General features: G+C 40.3%; 1 protein-coding gene across 2 annotated transcripts in view; it reads right to left on the minus strand.

Annotated features, from left to right (window-relative positions):
- Positions 1-11,871: 11,871 nt before the first annotated feature.
- Positions 11,872-16,193, minus strand: part of PRRG1 (proline rich and Gla domain 1) — a 63,847-nt gene continuing 59,525 nt past the window's right edge. For both annotated transcript variants that reach the window (XR_001917575.1, XM_018043924.1), the window contains exon 2: positions 11,872-15,972. Coding sequence is in view for 1 of the 2 variants with exons in the window: in XM_018043924.1 (XP_017899413.1) it covers positions 15,487-15,972 (486 nt within the window). In the remaining variant the exon portion in view is untranslated. The remainder of the gene's footprint in view (positions 15,973-16,193) is intronic.

Raw genomic sequence — 16,193 nt, forward strand, 5'->3', positions numbered from 1 at the left:
GTTTCAATGCCATTCTCCCAAATCATCCCACCCTCTCCCTCTCCCTCTCCCGCAGAGTCCAAAAGTCTGTTCTGTACATCTGTGTCTCTTTTGCTGTCTTGCATACAGGGTTATCATTACCATCTTTCTAAATTCCATATATATGTGTTAGTATACTATATTGGTGTTTTTCTTTCTGGCTTACTTCACTCTGTATAATCAGCTCCAGTTTCATCTACCTCGTTAGAACTGATTCAAATGTATTCTTTTTAATGGCTGAGTAATACTCCATTGTGTATATGTACCACAGCTTACTTATCCATTCATCTGCTGATGGACATCTAGGTTGCTTCCATGTCCTTGCTATTATAAACAGTGCTGCAATGAAAATTGGGGTACATGTGTCTCTTTCAGTTCTGGTTTCCTTGGTGTGTATGCCCAGCAGTGGGATTGCTGGGTCATAAGGCGGTTCTATTTCCAGTTTTTTAAGGAATCTCCACACTGTTCTCCATAGTGGCTGTACTAGTTTGCATTCCTACCAACAGTGTAAGAGGGTTCCCTTTTCTCCACACCCTCTCCAGCGTTTATTGCTTGTAGACTTTTGGATTGCAGCCATTCTGATCTATGGCCAGGGCTCGTGACCCTGGGTTCAAAACAAATCCTAAATATTGAACCCATTTCTGTGACATCTGAGCCTTGGTTAGAGAGACTTTATATCCCCCTTTTTGCCAGAAAATTTAGGATGCTAACAGTATTTTGATCTAAATCTTGTTTGGTCTCAAGACTTACCAATAAGGCATCAACGTGTTGTAGCAGAGTTCCCTTCTCCAGGTTCAGTTCTCTATGCCCCCTTGCTAATGCATTTCCAGAAATGGGGGCTGTCCTGAAAACCCTGCAGAAGCATTGCCTAGGTGTATTGCCTAGCCCCCACAATGTCAGGGTCCCTCCATTCAAAGGCAGAAACGTATTGAGAGTCTGGATATAGGGCAGTACAGAAAAATGCATCATTGAGATCCAAAACAGAGAAATACCAGATGTTGCTTAGCACTTGGATGAGGAGGGGGTATGGATTTGTCACCAATGGGTGAATAGGGATGACTGCTTCACTCACTGCTTGTAAGTCTTGCACAAACTAATACTCCCTGCTAGGCTTCTGAATGGGGAAGATGGGGATGTTGCAAGGGGATTGGCAGGGCGTAATGAGTCTGAGTTTAGGAATTTGTTGAGCAGCAGTTGGAGTCCCCTCAGGGCCTCAAGCTTCAAGGGATATTGTCTCTTCCAGGGGTATTCTTCCCCAGGCCTTAACCCTATTTTTTCTGGGGGAACATATTTAGCCTTCCCTGGCACCAAGGTATCCAAAACTGCAGGATCTACCTGTTCTCTGATTTCTTGGGGGATGTCATGGGGGATATTTTGATGCCCAATGAGTGGATCATATGGGGCTACTAACAGATGCAGTCTCTGTTCAGATTCTTTACCTCTTTGAACTTTACTCTGTCCTGAGAATATATTACGTCCTATTTAGCAGCTCTCCCCCGAGGAAGGGAGCGGCATTCTGGCATATACAAAAAAGAGTGACTAATAATAATGGACCCGATTCCACAAACAAGGGGAGATGTTAATTGCGTCATCTTTGCCTGTCCATCAGCTCCCATCACAGTACAATCATGGCTGGATGGGGCCCAGCCAGCTAAGTCAGAACAGAGCAGGCGGCTCTAGTGTCCACAAGAAATTCAGTTCTTCTGTGCCGGGAGCCAGCATGGGAGATCCCACCCATGACAAGGTCATGCGGGGGCCTGATGGGCAAGGCGAGTCAGGCTTCAGGGGTTCCCCCTGGGTTTTCCTGAACATCTACCCCCCCAAAACCAGAGTCTGCCTGCTTTATTACTGTGCTTTCCACTCTTCTGACATTCTCTGGAAAAAAGTTAATTCAGAGCTCCAGTTAACAGTCTCCTGCATATAAAAGGAATGTTTCAGCTCAAACTCCTTTGATGGCTCTCTAACTTGCCTGACAAGTTCCCCCGGACTTTTACAATTTGTGAATTGCTTACAGCCCCCCAACCGTGAGAGGCACAAAGCTTAAACGTCTTAAAGATATAGAGCCTTTTAGAGTTAAGAATTAGTTTGGTGAAGAGTTTGTTGAGTTAATGTTTGCCACCAGGCCTCCATATCCTTTATCTTTTAGGCACCTGGGAGGATATTAATCAATGTAATCGGGATGCAGAAATAGGAATATAGTAGTTTTGATGTTAGCAACACTAGACTTTAGAGTTACTTACTTTTCTCTTTATAAATCACTGTACTTCTTTCATTGTTATAAATTGTTGTATCCTTGATATGTAAGAATGTAACTTTAGTGCTTTATGAGAGTGGCACAAGACTTTGGGAAGAACAACACAAATAAGTCTTCTGGTTGACAAACCCTTATCAGAAAAGGGCCGTAAAATGTTAATTGGCCTTCTGGCCAGAAGATGATGTATATCACCTAAGACTTGTATATACAACTAAGTATGCAGAGAAAAAGCCTGGTCTCGATAAGAGTCAGGGCTGCTGACACTGCATAATTTTGTATTGCCCATTGATCTCTATGTACAATCAAAAGGTATAAAAAGCCTTCTGAACAATAAAGGATGGACCAGTTTCTTGGACTAGTCTCTCGGACCAGTTTCTTGGGCTAGTCTCTCGAACTAGTTTCTTGGAAATCTGGCTTCCCCCATGTCGGATCTCTCTCTCTCTTTGTCCCTCTCCCTCCCTCTCCTTTTCTGGCTGAATTCCCATCTGGAGCAGGGAGGCTCGCCATGTCTACTTACTTGCCCTGGCTTTTAAGTCCCATGAGAGAGGGAGCCCAAGGCGGGGCACCCTCCGCTATTCAAACGAGCGCCGGTGGCCTAACGTAGATGATGCAAACTTCTTGTCCTGAAGTTTTATTGGCTTTCCCTGTAAACCAAGTTATTCAGCCTCTTTTCTCCACTAAATTTTCCTACTACACTATTTCTTCCTAACCTCTCTTTATATTTCTAATTAAATAAATTTTTCCTCGCCACGCTGTCCCTACTTCGAATTACCCTGGTTCCACCGGGGCTGGACCCCGGCACTCCTGCCTGCCAAATCCAAGATAATCCAAGGCTCCCCTGGAGTAATGAGGATGGATCAAGTGGGATCTGTTCCCAGGCTGGCCCTTGGGCCCAATCAGTCATTGGGCAAGAATCTCTTATCCTAGAGAGTCACAAGGCACTGGGGCTGGTTGGGGAAACTCCTCAGTCATCCCACAGGAGGGTGCTGTGGGACATTTCATCCTTCTAGGGTGCCCCCCTTTCCAACAAAAGGCACACTGGTTCAGGCCAGGGTGGCTTCTGGGGGGTCTATCCAGTCTTTTCAGCCATCCAGGGTCCCCTTGAGGTGGTGGGTGAATCAGAGAAACCAAATGCTTCATTTTCTTTATTAGCCACTTATCCTCATTGGCTATGAGGGCTACTTAATTTCTTCTAAGGGATTCTTGCCCACAGTAGTAGATAGAATGGTCAGATATACCCACTTGAATGCAGAGTTGCAAAGAATAGCAAGGAGAGAGAAGAAAGCCATCCTCAGTGATCAATGCAAAGAAATAGAGGAAAACAGTAGAATGGGAAAGACTAGAGATCTCTTCAAGACAATTAGAGATACCAAGGGAACATTTCACGCAAAGATGGGCTCAATAAAGGACAGAAATGGTGTGGAGCTAACAGAAGCAGAAGCTATTAAGAAAAGGTGGCAAGAACACACAGAAGAACTGTACAAAAAAGATCTTCACGACCCAGATAATCACGATGGTGTGATCACTCATTTAGAGCCAGACATCCTGGAATGCGAAGTCAAGTGGGCCTTAGGAAGTATTAGTATGAAAGCTAGTGGAGGTGATGGAATTCCAGTTGAGCTATTTCAAATCCCAAAAGATGCTGCTTTGAAAGTGCTGCACTCAACATGCCAGCAAATTTGGAAAACTCAGCAGTGGCCACAGGACTGGAAAAGGTCAGTTTTCATTCCAATCCCAAAGAAAGGCAATACCAAAAAATGTTCAAACTACCGCACAATTGCATTCATCTCACATGCTAGCAAAGTGATGCTCAAAATTCTCCAAGCCAGGCTTCAGCAGTACGTGAACTGTGAACTTCCAGATGTTCAAGCTGGTTTTAGAAAAGGCAGAGGAACCAGAGATCAAATTGCCAACATCCGCTGGATCATGGAAAAATCAAGAGAGTTCCAGTAAAAACATCTATTTCTGCCTTATTGACTATGCCAAAGCCTTTGACTGTGTGGACCACAACTGTGGAAAATTCTGAGAGAGATGGGAATACCAGACTACCTGATCTGCCTCTTGAGAAATCTGTATGCAGGTCAGAAAGCAACAGTTAGAACTGGACATGGAATGACAGACTGGTTCCAAATAGGAAAAGGAGTACCTCAAGGCTGTATATTGTCACCCTGCTTATTTATCTTATATGCAGAGCACATCATACGAAATGCCAGGCTGGATGAAGCACAAGCTGGAATCAAGATTTCCGGGAGAAATATCAGTAACCTCAGATATGCAGATGACACCACCCTTATGGCAGAAAGTGAGGAACTAAAGAGCCGCTTGATGAAAGTGAAAGAGAGTGAAAAAGCTGGCTTAAAACTCAACATTCAGAAAACTAAGTTCAAGCCATCCAGTCCCATCACTTCATGGCAAATAGATGGGGAAACAATGGAAACAGTGATAGACTGCATTTTGGGGGGCTCCAAAATCACTGCAGATGGTGACTGCAGCCATGAAATTAAAAGACGCTTGCTCCTTGGAAGAAAAGCTATGACCAACCTAAAGAGCATGCTAAAAAGCAGAGACATTACTTTGCCAACAAAGGTCCATCTAGTCAAAGCTGTAGTTTTTCCATTAGTCATATATGGATGTGAAAGTTGGACTGTAAAGAAAGCTGAGTGCCGAAGAATTGATGCTTTTGAAGTGTGGTGTTAGAGAAGACTCTTGAGAGTCCCTTGAACTGCAAGGATATCCAACCAGTCATTCCTAAAGGAAATCAGTCCTGAATATTCATTGGAAGGACTGATGCTGAAGCTGAAACTCTAATAATTTGACTACCTGATGCAAAGAACTGACTCATTTGAAAAGACCCTGATGCTGGGAAAGATTGAAGGTTGGAGGAGAAGGGGATGACAGAGGATGAGATGGTTGGATGGCATCACCAACTCGATAGACATGAGTTTGAGTAAGCTCTGGGAGTTGGTGATGGACAGGAAAGCCTGGTGAGCTGCAGTTCATGGGGTCACAAAGAGTTGGATACGGCTGAGCAACTGAACTGAGCTAATCCTCATTGGCCTCTTCCATTAAGTCTCAGTTGTTAGAGACCTTGAAGGCATCCTCTACCAAGGTTGATAATGGGTTTTGAGGCCCAGCCTCAAGCTTTTTAAATTTTCTCTGGATATCAGGAGGCCAGATATGTCTTCCCTTCTGTGGACTCTGGGTCTATATGGGTTTCCTTCCTGAATGCCTCTGTCACTTGACTCAGGAAGACTGCCAGGTTTTTAACTTCTTCCTGTACAACCTTTCTGACCTTATCATAATTTACAGACTTTCTCATATACCTTTTCATTTCTTCTGGAAGACAAGTAATGTAATGTCTCATCCTAGCCTGGCTTACACGATCTTCATAGTCCCCATGTGGCCCATGTGGGTTGCATCACTACCGCCTGATGAATTTGGTAGTGTGGATGGGTGGCCAGTAGACTTTTTCTGTGTATTCCCTGGCCTTTCTCAGTATATACGCCTTTTCATCCAGAGTGCAACAGTGGGCCAGAATAATTATGATATCCTGCCAGGTGAGAGAGAATGCCAGCCCTAGCCTGACAAATTCATCCCTAAATTTGTTAGGGTTCTCTGAGAACTGGCCAATGACTCCTTGCAGATGAACCCAGTTAGTTTAGGATTTCTCTTTGGGACATTCCAAGGGCCCTTTGGAGCACTCCACAGTTAACTGGAAGTCTAGAGAATTTCCATTAGAATTTAATATTTTGATATTTGTCAAAAAATTAGAAAACATTTTAAAACACCCAGTCAAACAAGATCATAGGTTTCTGTGGAACAATTCTTATTTCTTGAGGTAAAGTAGGGAAAAAAATCTAAAGTAAATGTAGATCACTTAATGGCACACACTCTGTTATCAAACATAGCATTCCAGAACAACTTTGTTCTCTTACGAGAGAGACCGAATCCAGTCATGCCTCAGTCTTTGTTGTTGAGTTGTTAAGTCATATCCAACTTTTTGCAACCTATGGACTGTAGCCAGGCTCCTGTGTTCCCCATTAACTGCCAGAGTTTGCTCAAATTTATGTCCATTGAGTCAATGATGCTGTCTAACCATCTCATCCTTTGCCACTCCTTTTCCTTTTGCCTTCAGTCTTTCCCAGCATCAGGGTCTTTTCCAATGATTCAGTTCTTTGCATCAGGTGGCCAAAGTATTGAAGCTTCAGCTTCAGCATCAGTCCTTCCAGTGAAGATTCAGGACTGATTTCCTTTAGCATGGACTGGTTTGGTCTCCATTCAGTCCAAGGTATTCTCAAGAGTCTTCTCCAACACCACAATTCAAAAGCAGTTCTTTGGAACTCAGCCTTCTTCATGTTCCAGCTCTCACGTCCGTACATGACTACTGGACAAACCACAGCTTTTTACTATACAGACCTTTGTTGGCAAAGTGATATCTCTGCTTTTTAATATGCTGTCTAGGTTTGTCATAGCTTTCCTTCAAAGGAGGAGGCATCCTTTAATTTCTTGGCTGCGGTCACTGTCCACAGTGATTTTGGAGCCCAAGAAAATAAAATCTGTTACTGCTTCCACTTTTACCCCTCTATTTGTCATGAAGTGATGGGACCAGGTGCCATGATCTTAGTTTTTTGAATGTTGAGTTTTAAGCCAGCTTTTTCACTCTCCTCTTTTACTCATCGAGTAGTTCTTGAGTTCCTCTTCGCTTTCTGCCATTAAGGTGGTATTATCTGCATATGTGAGGTTGTTGATATTTCTCCCAAGAATCTTCATTCCGGCTTGTGATGCACTAGTCTACTCTTCACCAGACATCTTTAATTTCTTTCACAAGACAAAACTAGGTATATTTAGGTCTGTGTAGCAATTAATATTCCAATATTGTATCTTACTTGAAATGGCCTGAGTATTCCATAAATTCCCATCATTTAACTTAATTTAGTTTAAAATGTACCAGCATTTGGAGAGACCATTTTAGATGGACGTTACCAAAACATAGCTATTCCTTTAGATTTTACCAAAATGTTCTTATCTCAGTTACATTTACTTAAAAATTTAATCATATCTGGTTATTATCCCTGTTGACAGATTTTTGTAACAATATGCACTTACTGACTTCTAGTAACCCTAGATACAATGAAAGTATTACACTTAATGCTGATGACTCTACACCCAAGTCTCTATTAAGTAAACCCAGTAGTTTAAGCTAGATAAGGTAATTTATATAGAACCAGAAGTCTCATGGTTTTCCTGCTTATATTTAAAATGGCTTTTATTTTTTCCAGTCTGGGGGACTATAGATAGATTAGCTAGTTCCTGAGAGCCCAGGCAGAAAAGTTACATTGCAAAGACAGAGGAGAGAAAACTGCAAGCTTTCTTGTCTTGTCTTTTTGTTCTTTGAAATCCCACTAAGTAACCCAAGGCTGGAGTCTTCAGCAGTGTAGGCTGTATCATCTATTCTCTCCTGACCTGAAATGTTTTTGAGAAATCCATCGATAGTGTAAGGGGGTTCCCTTGTATATAACTTCTCTTGCTGCTTTCTAAATTCTTTATGTTCGACAATTTAATTATACTGTGCCTTGGTGTAGTCCTATTTAAGTTGAACCTATTTGGGATCCTTTAAGACTCTTGGGTCTGAATGTTCATTTCTCTCCCCTGGTTTGGGAAATTTTTAGCCATTATTGCTTTAAATATACTTTCTGTCCCTTTGTCCTTCTTTTTTTTTTTCCTTCTGGAATTCCCATAGTGTGGATATTGTTTCTTTTTACTGTGTTCCATCTGTCCTAGCAGCTTTCTTTACTCTTTTATTCTTTTTTTTGCCCCCTCTGATTGGATAATTTCAATTCTCCTAACTACTCGGTCACTGCTTTCTTCTGCATGGTTGGATCTGCTTTTGAAGTTCTCTGTTGAATTCTTCAGTTTACTCATTATATTTTTTAGCTTTAGGATTTGTTTTTATTTTTTATGATTTGTATTTCTTTGAACTTTTACTTTTGTTCATGTATTATTTTCCTAATTTCATTGAGGTGTCTGTGTGTACTTGTAGTTCACTAAACTCCTTTAGAAAAATGATTGTGAATTCTTTGCCTGACAGTTTACAGATTTCTATTTAGGGTCAGCTGTTGGGAGCCTTATTAGTTTCCTTTGGTGTTTTTCTATTTCCCTGTTTTTGTTTTGTTTTAATGATCTTTGATTTCTTACATGGGTATCTACACATTTGAGAAAGTGGTTTTCTATTTCAGACTTTACAGGCTTGCTTTGTCAGAGACAGCTCTTCACCAGTCAGTTCAGTTTGGGTTCCTCTACATGTCTGCTAATAATATCATTGGGGCAGTGGGGCTTGCCATCTGGGTCTATTTTGGGGTGAGGCCACTGCCTGAGCTACAAGGTTGGAGGTGTGTGTTGCTGGCTGTACACTGTGGGATAGGACTGCTGGCTTATTTCCCTGCACACAGAAGGCTGTAGGGTGGGCTCCACGGTTGCTTGAGTTCTCCCGTCAGGCTCCCTAGATGGTGGGGACTGGGTACTATACTAAATAAGAGGTGGAACTATGAATTAATATTAAAGAATAGCCACTCTGGAAATCAGGTTCTTTCCCTCCTCAGGGTTTGTTTTTTCTACTTGTTCTAGTTGTTGCTATTTTAGTAACATTTTAAACTCATTTTGTAAAGTCTGTATTCTTAGTCAGATGTGGCTGAAGTCTCTGTTACTGTAGTGGTCAACTAGTGATTTGACAGAATTCCTTAAACACGTGGAACACTCCCCCTTCAAAAATTGTCCTAGTTTTCACAGATGGGCTCTTTGTGTTGGAAAAACCTTCGACTTGCAGTCTGACAATATACAATTCTATCATAACCTTCACTTTTTGCTTAGAGAGAACCTGAAGGTCAGAAAAAGGTGAGAGTTTAAAGTCTCTCAGGTTTTTTTTTAAGAGCATGTACCCAGCTTTTGATATGTGCTTGACCTTTTAGATTACTAAGACTACCTGAAAGCTTTTCAAAGTCTTTATCCTCCCAAGCTTTTCTGTTTGTCTATTGTTTATCCCTACTGTTGGTCCTTGTCTAGTTGCTAGCCCTAATGCTTTTACCTTTAAGTATTTTTGACTGCCTTCTCTCCCTGCTACCCTGCCCTGTTGCTGCCTCCAACTTGGGAGATTTCCAAGTCAGGTTAAATAAACATAAATCCTTTGAGCTGGTACTTCAGGAAGCCAAAATACAGAGCTGAGTAACCAACCTCTATTCTTTGAGGATAAGGTTCATTTTTTTCTCCCTCTGGTACTAGGAACCTCTACCTGGAACGTAAGCTGTCGAGAATTCTACAGTGCCAGTGAGAAGGGAAGCCAGGGCTAAGGACAGGGTAAAGGAAACATTTTTTCTTTATTGGTTGCTATAAGCTTTAAGTAGTTTCCAGAGTGCTAATAAAGTTGATTCTGCCAGATTTTGGCAAGTTTTTTTTTTTTTTTTGCTGATTTTGTGGAAGAACATGGAGTTGCCTATTTTCATTGACATTATGCTTATTTTAAAACATAGTTTATGAGTATATTCAAACTATCATTTCCATAAATGCAAAAGGACTGATTATTGAAAATGTAGCAAACAGTATGGTGATGATGGAAATGATGCAAACTAAGAATCAGAACTGTTAGCATTTTGTGGTGCTCTCTGCTTACAAAATTCTGATAGTGTATGTTGGTGGTCGGGGCAGTACACTTGTGAGTTAGGAACAGTTGGACCAGAAAGAACGTTAAAACTCTAAGCAGTCCATTAGTGGAAGAGATTCTGTAGATTGCTGTTTTAGTGTGTGTGTGTAAAGATGAGGGACTAAGAAACTGGACATCAATAGGAGATGTTAAGTGATGATATTCATCAAATTCTAACGTTTGCAGAGGGAACCTGAAATAAGGGTAATTGATAAGGAAGGTCATAGATGGTGAGGTTCCAAGCTTCTCACTTCTGTCATCAGCCATCATTGTCTCATCTGTTTAATATATTAGGGTTCTCTGAAGAAAATATTTCCAACTTTGTTTCCGTTGTTAAAAACTTACAGAAATTACAATGTAGCCTGATAGGACTGCATGATGATGATGACTAATTGTAATATAAAACTTACAGCCAAAAGATTGTCTGTGAGATGGGGTGGAATTAGGGTTATACCAAATTAGAAGATTAGAAGGTTAGGCCAGTCTAATTCCCAGGGACAAAGCTATAGGCACCATTGCTTTCTAATCCCATTAGTGTCTGTCACAAGGTAGGTACTTTGTTAAGTATCCATCATCTGAGTTACTAAGAAAATAAGGTTAGATAAGCCTGTGGGACCAGATTATAGCAGGTTTTGATCTAAAAAAAAGAAGTAGATAAAATAAATAAAATTACTGAGAACAAAATGTCATCTGTATACAAAGTTTAAGGAAATGGCATGTGATAAGAATCACAAGACAAAGACAACCAAGAGACCAGCCAGAAAGGTACTAAGGTTTTGGTCGATATATAGTATTAGAAAGGCATCATTTTAGGTGGCAACCCACTCCAGTATTCTTGCCTGGGAAATCCTATGGACAGAGGAGTCTGGCGGGCTACAGTCCATGGGGTTGCAAGAATCAGAGACGACTGAGCGACTAAACCACAACCACATACTTGTGGAAGGGAGGTAAAGGGATTAAACAGAATTCTGGCCCTCAAAGAGCTTTAGGTGTGTTGAAAAGGCTTAGAATGAGTAGGTGATTTCAAGGAGGGCCAGGAGGTAGAAGAGCAGCTCTGGAATTTATAGCCTGAACTTTTTGGAAATACTTTGAAAAAGGAAGAGAGACAAGTCCATATGGCTATAGCCAAGTGTGAAATTTTAAAAACTGATCTCTTATGATTGATGTGAGAATAGTGTTCCCTTTAAGGAGAGGGTAGGGTAAGAGGGAGCCTTCTGGGGGTACTAGAAATATCTTGATACAGGTTTTAGGTTTCATGGATGTGTTAAGATGTATGTTATAAAATTTTTAGAAACTGATGTTTTTAAAAGTACCTAAACTTACACTTATAAAATATACATTTTAGGCTTACAATTTATACTTAAAATTTTTCCTTGGCTATAAGTAAATTATTTTAATTTTGTATACCATAAAGATCAAGTCATATTTACATTTGCTTAGTTAATGACACGTCACATCAGCTTCTCATCTTTGAGGTAACTATACTTAGGGAGATGTCCTGTGGTCATATACGTTTCCATCCTTTGCTTTCCTTTCTGTGTTTCATGTCAAATGCAAGCTATTCTGCTAAGGGGAAAACACAGGTCTTTTGTATCTGTAGACAACACTGTTCCCAGTAGTCGACAAACTCCACTATAGCAGGGAACTGAGTCTACCCCTTTGGAGCAAGTGTTCCCATTTTATATCATTCCAGCATCATTCACAGCATCATTCTTTCTTAGGCTTTGAACACCCTGAAGTTTTCAGCAGGTAATTTTTGATTACTGAGCAGTGTTCCCTAAATTCCTAAGAAAAAAAGAAGTGTAATAATTTTACCATGTTAAAAAGATCACAATAAGAGCTTATGTAGCATGTTTATCACCTCACCATAATCTAATTATTAACAAATGGCAGAAGAAATCTTTTTGGTTTAAAAATAGCTTTATTTAGCATACCCAAAACAGAAACATAAGAAAAACCTTACCTGGAATGAACATAAAATAGTTAAATACCATAATTTAATGTAAACCAGCTGTTTAAAAATGTGAAATATTATCAAATACATGCTATTTACACAGAACCAAGGTAAAGCTCCCTCCACCATTATTCTATCAGATCATCAATCTTGAAGTCATCATTAACAGTGAATCAAACACAGCATCTGTATTTGTACTGGTCAATAGGAAAAAGAGAAATCATTTAATTTAAACAGATACAATTCATTGTGACATTCAAAGCAGGGAGGCAGAAAAGTGCCAGTTCTAGAATTCCAGACACAATCACTGCAGGTGGAGGTCTGGAAACCGATCCACTAAAAGACCAGGTAGCCCATTCTTTCATGTAAATATACACTGGTTGATTCAATGTAGTTACTTCTTAAGAAAGGTACTAAATAGATCTGTAAAAATAAACATTTATTAAAAATGATCAAAGGTGAATGTAATATCAGTCAGGTAAGAAAGGCTAAAGCATAAAAATAGACACTATTCCAGACAAGCCCCTTTAATTATAACAAATGTTAAGAAACTCAGTGTACAAAACCAGATAGGGTAGCAAAAGGGTTTCTAAAAAGGTCAAACCCAAACCAAGATCAAACAAAACTAACCTAATAGACTGTTTCTTAAAGAAAGTATTCTGTTTATCTTAGACATTTGCTTCGCCTGTCATTATCACCTGAATGTGGCCATGAGACCTGTGGCTGATGTCAGCACTGTGGAATAGTGTGTTCTCTGACAACGGTCTAAAAAGCTATAGCCATTGATCAGTGTAAGCATTTGGCTTTTGCTTCAAGGATGAACATTCATTCTTATATTTAAATTCAGGTATCTCTAAGAGGCAGCGTTAAATTCACTATCAGGACATTAAAATGTAAAATTAAATGGCAAGTATGCATAGTTAGTAATAGAACATCCTGTTCCTTTGTCTAATCCTGTAAATTTCAAACTTTTGGTCTCCAGATCCCTTTATATTCTTAACATTTATTTGTTGGGGATCTGGATACCGAAGAGCTTTTGTTTATGAAATTTATAGCTACCAATATTTGCCATGTTAGAAAGTAAAAGTGAAAAAAATTTAAGTACTTATTGATTTAAAAATATAAAAGTCCCCAAATTAAGAAGTCCATTACATGCTAAACATAAATAACATTTTAAAGAAAATAGCTATATTTTCTAAAACAAACAAAACATGGGAAGATGACTAACATTTTTAACAACAACTTTTTGAGAGAGAAAGTGAAAAGATAACATGTTGGTGTTATTATGAAAATAGTGTTGTCTCACAGACCCCCCTCAAATTTGAATGTTCTCAAGGACTCCCAGGGGGGCTCATTGGCCAGTTGTTGAGAACTGCTAGTTTAATCTAAGGCCTGATATTAATGACAAAAGAAAAAGTCCACACAAAAGGAGCCTTAATTTTTCTCTAAACCAAAATACATTACTGGCTCAAACACTCCCATTCTCAGCTTTAAGTAGAAGCCAGAGATTACCATGTACTCAGGGCCAAATTCAAAACAATGCTGTCATTTCTGCTGAGACCAGGTAGAAGATTTATTAATTTTTAGTCCATGAAAGCCATAAAACCTGTTATCTAAACACAGTCAGCGGTAGTTGCCTTTCCAGCATTTGCTTACTCCTGTTTGTGCTGAGCGTACAGTTGTTATTAAGTAGGCCCAGCATTGGTATAGACCAGAGAATGACAGGTGTTGAACTAAGAGCTCACACACTCAAATTAGGAACCTGTGAGCCACTAATGGAGCAGCCTGCTCTATTTCTCACTCTGTGAAAACTCAGATACATTTTAGGGAAACAGAAGATTCTTCCCCCATGAGAGCAAGGAGAACAATGCTGTGATCTTACACCTAGAGTGCTCTTCACGTCTTACAAATGACTCTCACACATACCATCTTATTGCATCCTTTTAAAGCCCCAGGATAAAGGCAGGGTGAATGATACTGTCGCCATTTCAGAGGTAAGTAAGGAGCTTGAGGGTCAGATATGGGTCTTTCCCAAAGTAGCCTGGCAAGGGTATGGCAGAATGAGATCTGATTTCAGGTCATCTGACTCCTAGTTCAAGGTCCTCCCAAGCAGTCCTCCTCCTTTGGGTTTAGGGGAGTCTGCATGGGGATGGAAATGGAGGCCATAGGACATGACACTTCCAAAACCTGCTTGCCTTCTGCCTGATCAACCATTTTATCCAACACTAAGGAGTCGTGGGAGTGGCACAGAAATCTGACTGACAGAATGCATCTTCCATCAGCGCATGTATAACTGTTGGATTTTTTCTTCTTTCCTAGCCAGTTTATGTTGGCAGTTCATTCACAGCCTGTTCCCCTCGCTCCAAGAATTTTCAATAAAAATTCTGCAGGTAAAAAAATCTGAAAATACAAAATGAAATAGCAGCTGTGAGATATGTTTGCAGCTGTAACTAGATTTATTGTGCGCCTGGCACAAGACAGAGTTTGCAGTCTTCCTCCGCCAACTGGAGAATAATGCAGAAATCACAGTTATTAATTTAAGGGAAAATTGCCTGGTAATCATCTTGAGACAAAGGCTTCACTCTATACAAAAACATTAAGAAAATAATTCCCAGGGTTTTAACTAAATTCTTACTTGCTAGAAGATTCTGGGGTGGTAGGAGAGCAACTAGAGTAAAAGGCAATGTAACATGGAGAAAGAAAGTGTTGCCAATAAGCCAAGGAGAAATCTGCATCTGTTCTGTCATCAATTCGAGTATCTACTTGAGAAATGATTCTTTTGCCAGGAAATCCACTCCACCAAGATGTTAATACAAATAGCATGCGACATTCAAGGACACTAAGCAAACACTGTTTAATTTTTGGGGGGAGGCAGTCAATTACAGCACCAAAATGCCTCCTGTGAAAGCAGCCAAAAGCCATGAAGGACCAATGATTTTCTTGCTGTCCACTAGGAACAAGGTATCAATTATTATGCCTTCCTTCTCTCTCTGTCACCCTCTTAGATGTTCCTCAAGTCAAGACTGACTATATGCATTTTTTTCCCTTTTAAGGAAGTTGAAGAAGGTTAACAAAAGCCTGTAAAAATTTAAAAGCACGCTAAGTTCATCTTATTTTCAAAATTCAACAGCATGCTGCTGTTACACAAATTGTTGGTGCCTTCCCCCCAACCTCCAATTTTGGTGAGTAATGTTCTCTTTACAGGTGATTTAGATAGATGTTAATGACTTTTTAAGACAGGTGCCCATATACTGGGCTGATGTACACACACGTATATGTTCATGTACATATATATACATAAACATACATGTGCACACACCGATGTACATCTCCTAGGAAGACCTCCACTAGTATTTTTCCCTCTTCACATATTTCCATTAGCAAAAATGAGCATGGATAAAGAGTTTAGAGTGGGAAACAGAACTAATGAAAATCAAATTGGAGAATATGAAGTGGTATGCTGTCAGAGTCCAATAAGTCAGATGCACATGTATGTAGTGGTAAAGTGCTAGAAAGTTCTCTCATTAGTATTTTAAAAATGATTATAGTAAAAAGAAGTTTGCAGCTTCATTTGATAGTGGTGACCACAGGCACCATGGCAATGGCACTGGCTGAGTTGGAGTTGATGATGTCCTCATACTCCGGAGGCGGATCGAGGTGAGGTTCTGTTTCACTCCTCCGTAGGTTCATCTGGCCAGTGGCTTCCTCATAGGTCGGTGGGGGATCGCAGTTGGACAGGCGAGTGGAGACAGAATCTGAGCGCCCAACCACGTACTCCAGGAAGCCTGGGGACAACCCGCTGTTATCAAACACTTCATCTGGTGGGGGAGGTGTAGTGATAATATTGAGGTGTTGAGGGAAAGGAATATGACCTTCCGTCACTGTCTGTCGGCGAGTCTTGTTTCTTAGGAAGCATCTCCAGATTAGGAAAATGACAAGGAGGATAATGAAGAGGCCAAAGATTAATGGAAAGGTAAGGTAAAACTGAAACCAGTCACTTCCTCTGTTACTCTCTCCTTGTTGTGCTTTTGTGTACGTGTTCCAAAACTCCTTCTGAAAATAGAAGAGGAGATTAACTGTAAATCAGCATGATCCAAAGATCGAAAATAGCAAATGAATGCATATCTGGGTTTTATTAATATGATGAAAACCCCAAACCAGATTTGTTGGTTCCAGTGACCTGCAGCCTGTATTTTCCCTGACAAGAGACTACAGATCATGGTGCTCCCTCTGGACCCTCCCCTAAAATCGGGAGTCAGAACCCAAGGTCTTTA

Source organism: Capra hircus (assembly GCF_001704415.2).
Source record: "Capra hircus breed San Clemente chromosome X unlocalized genomic scaffold, ASM170441v1, whole genome shotgun sequence".
In the NCBI taxonomy this organism is placed as follows: Eukaryota; Metazoa; Chordata; class Mammalia; order Artiodactyla; family Bovidae; genus Capra; species Capra hircus.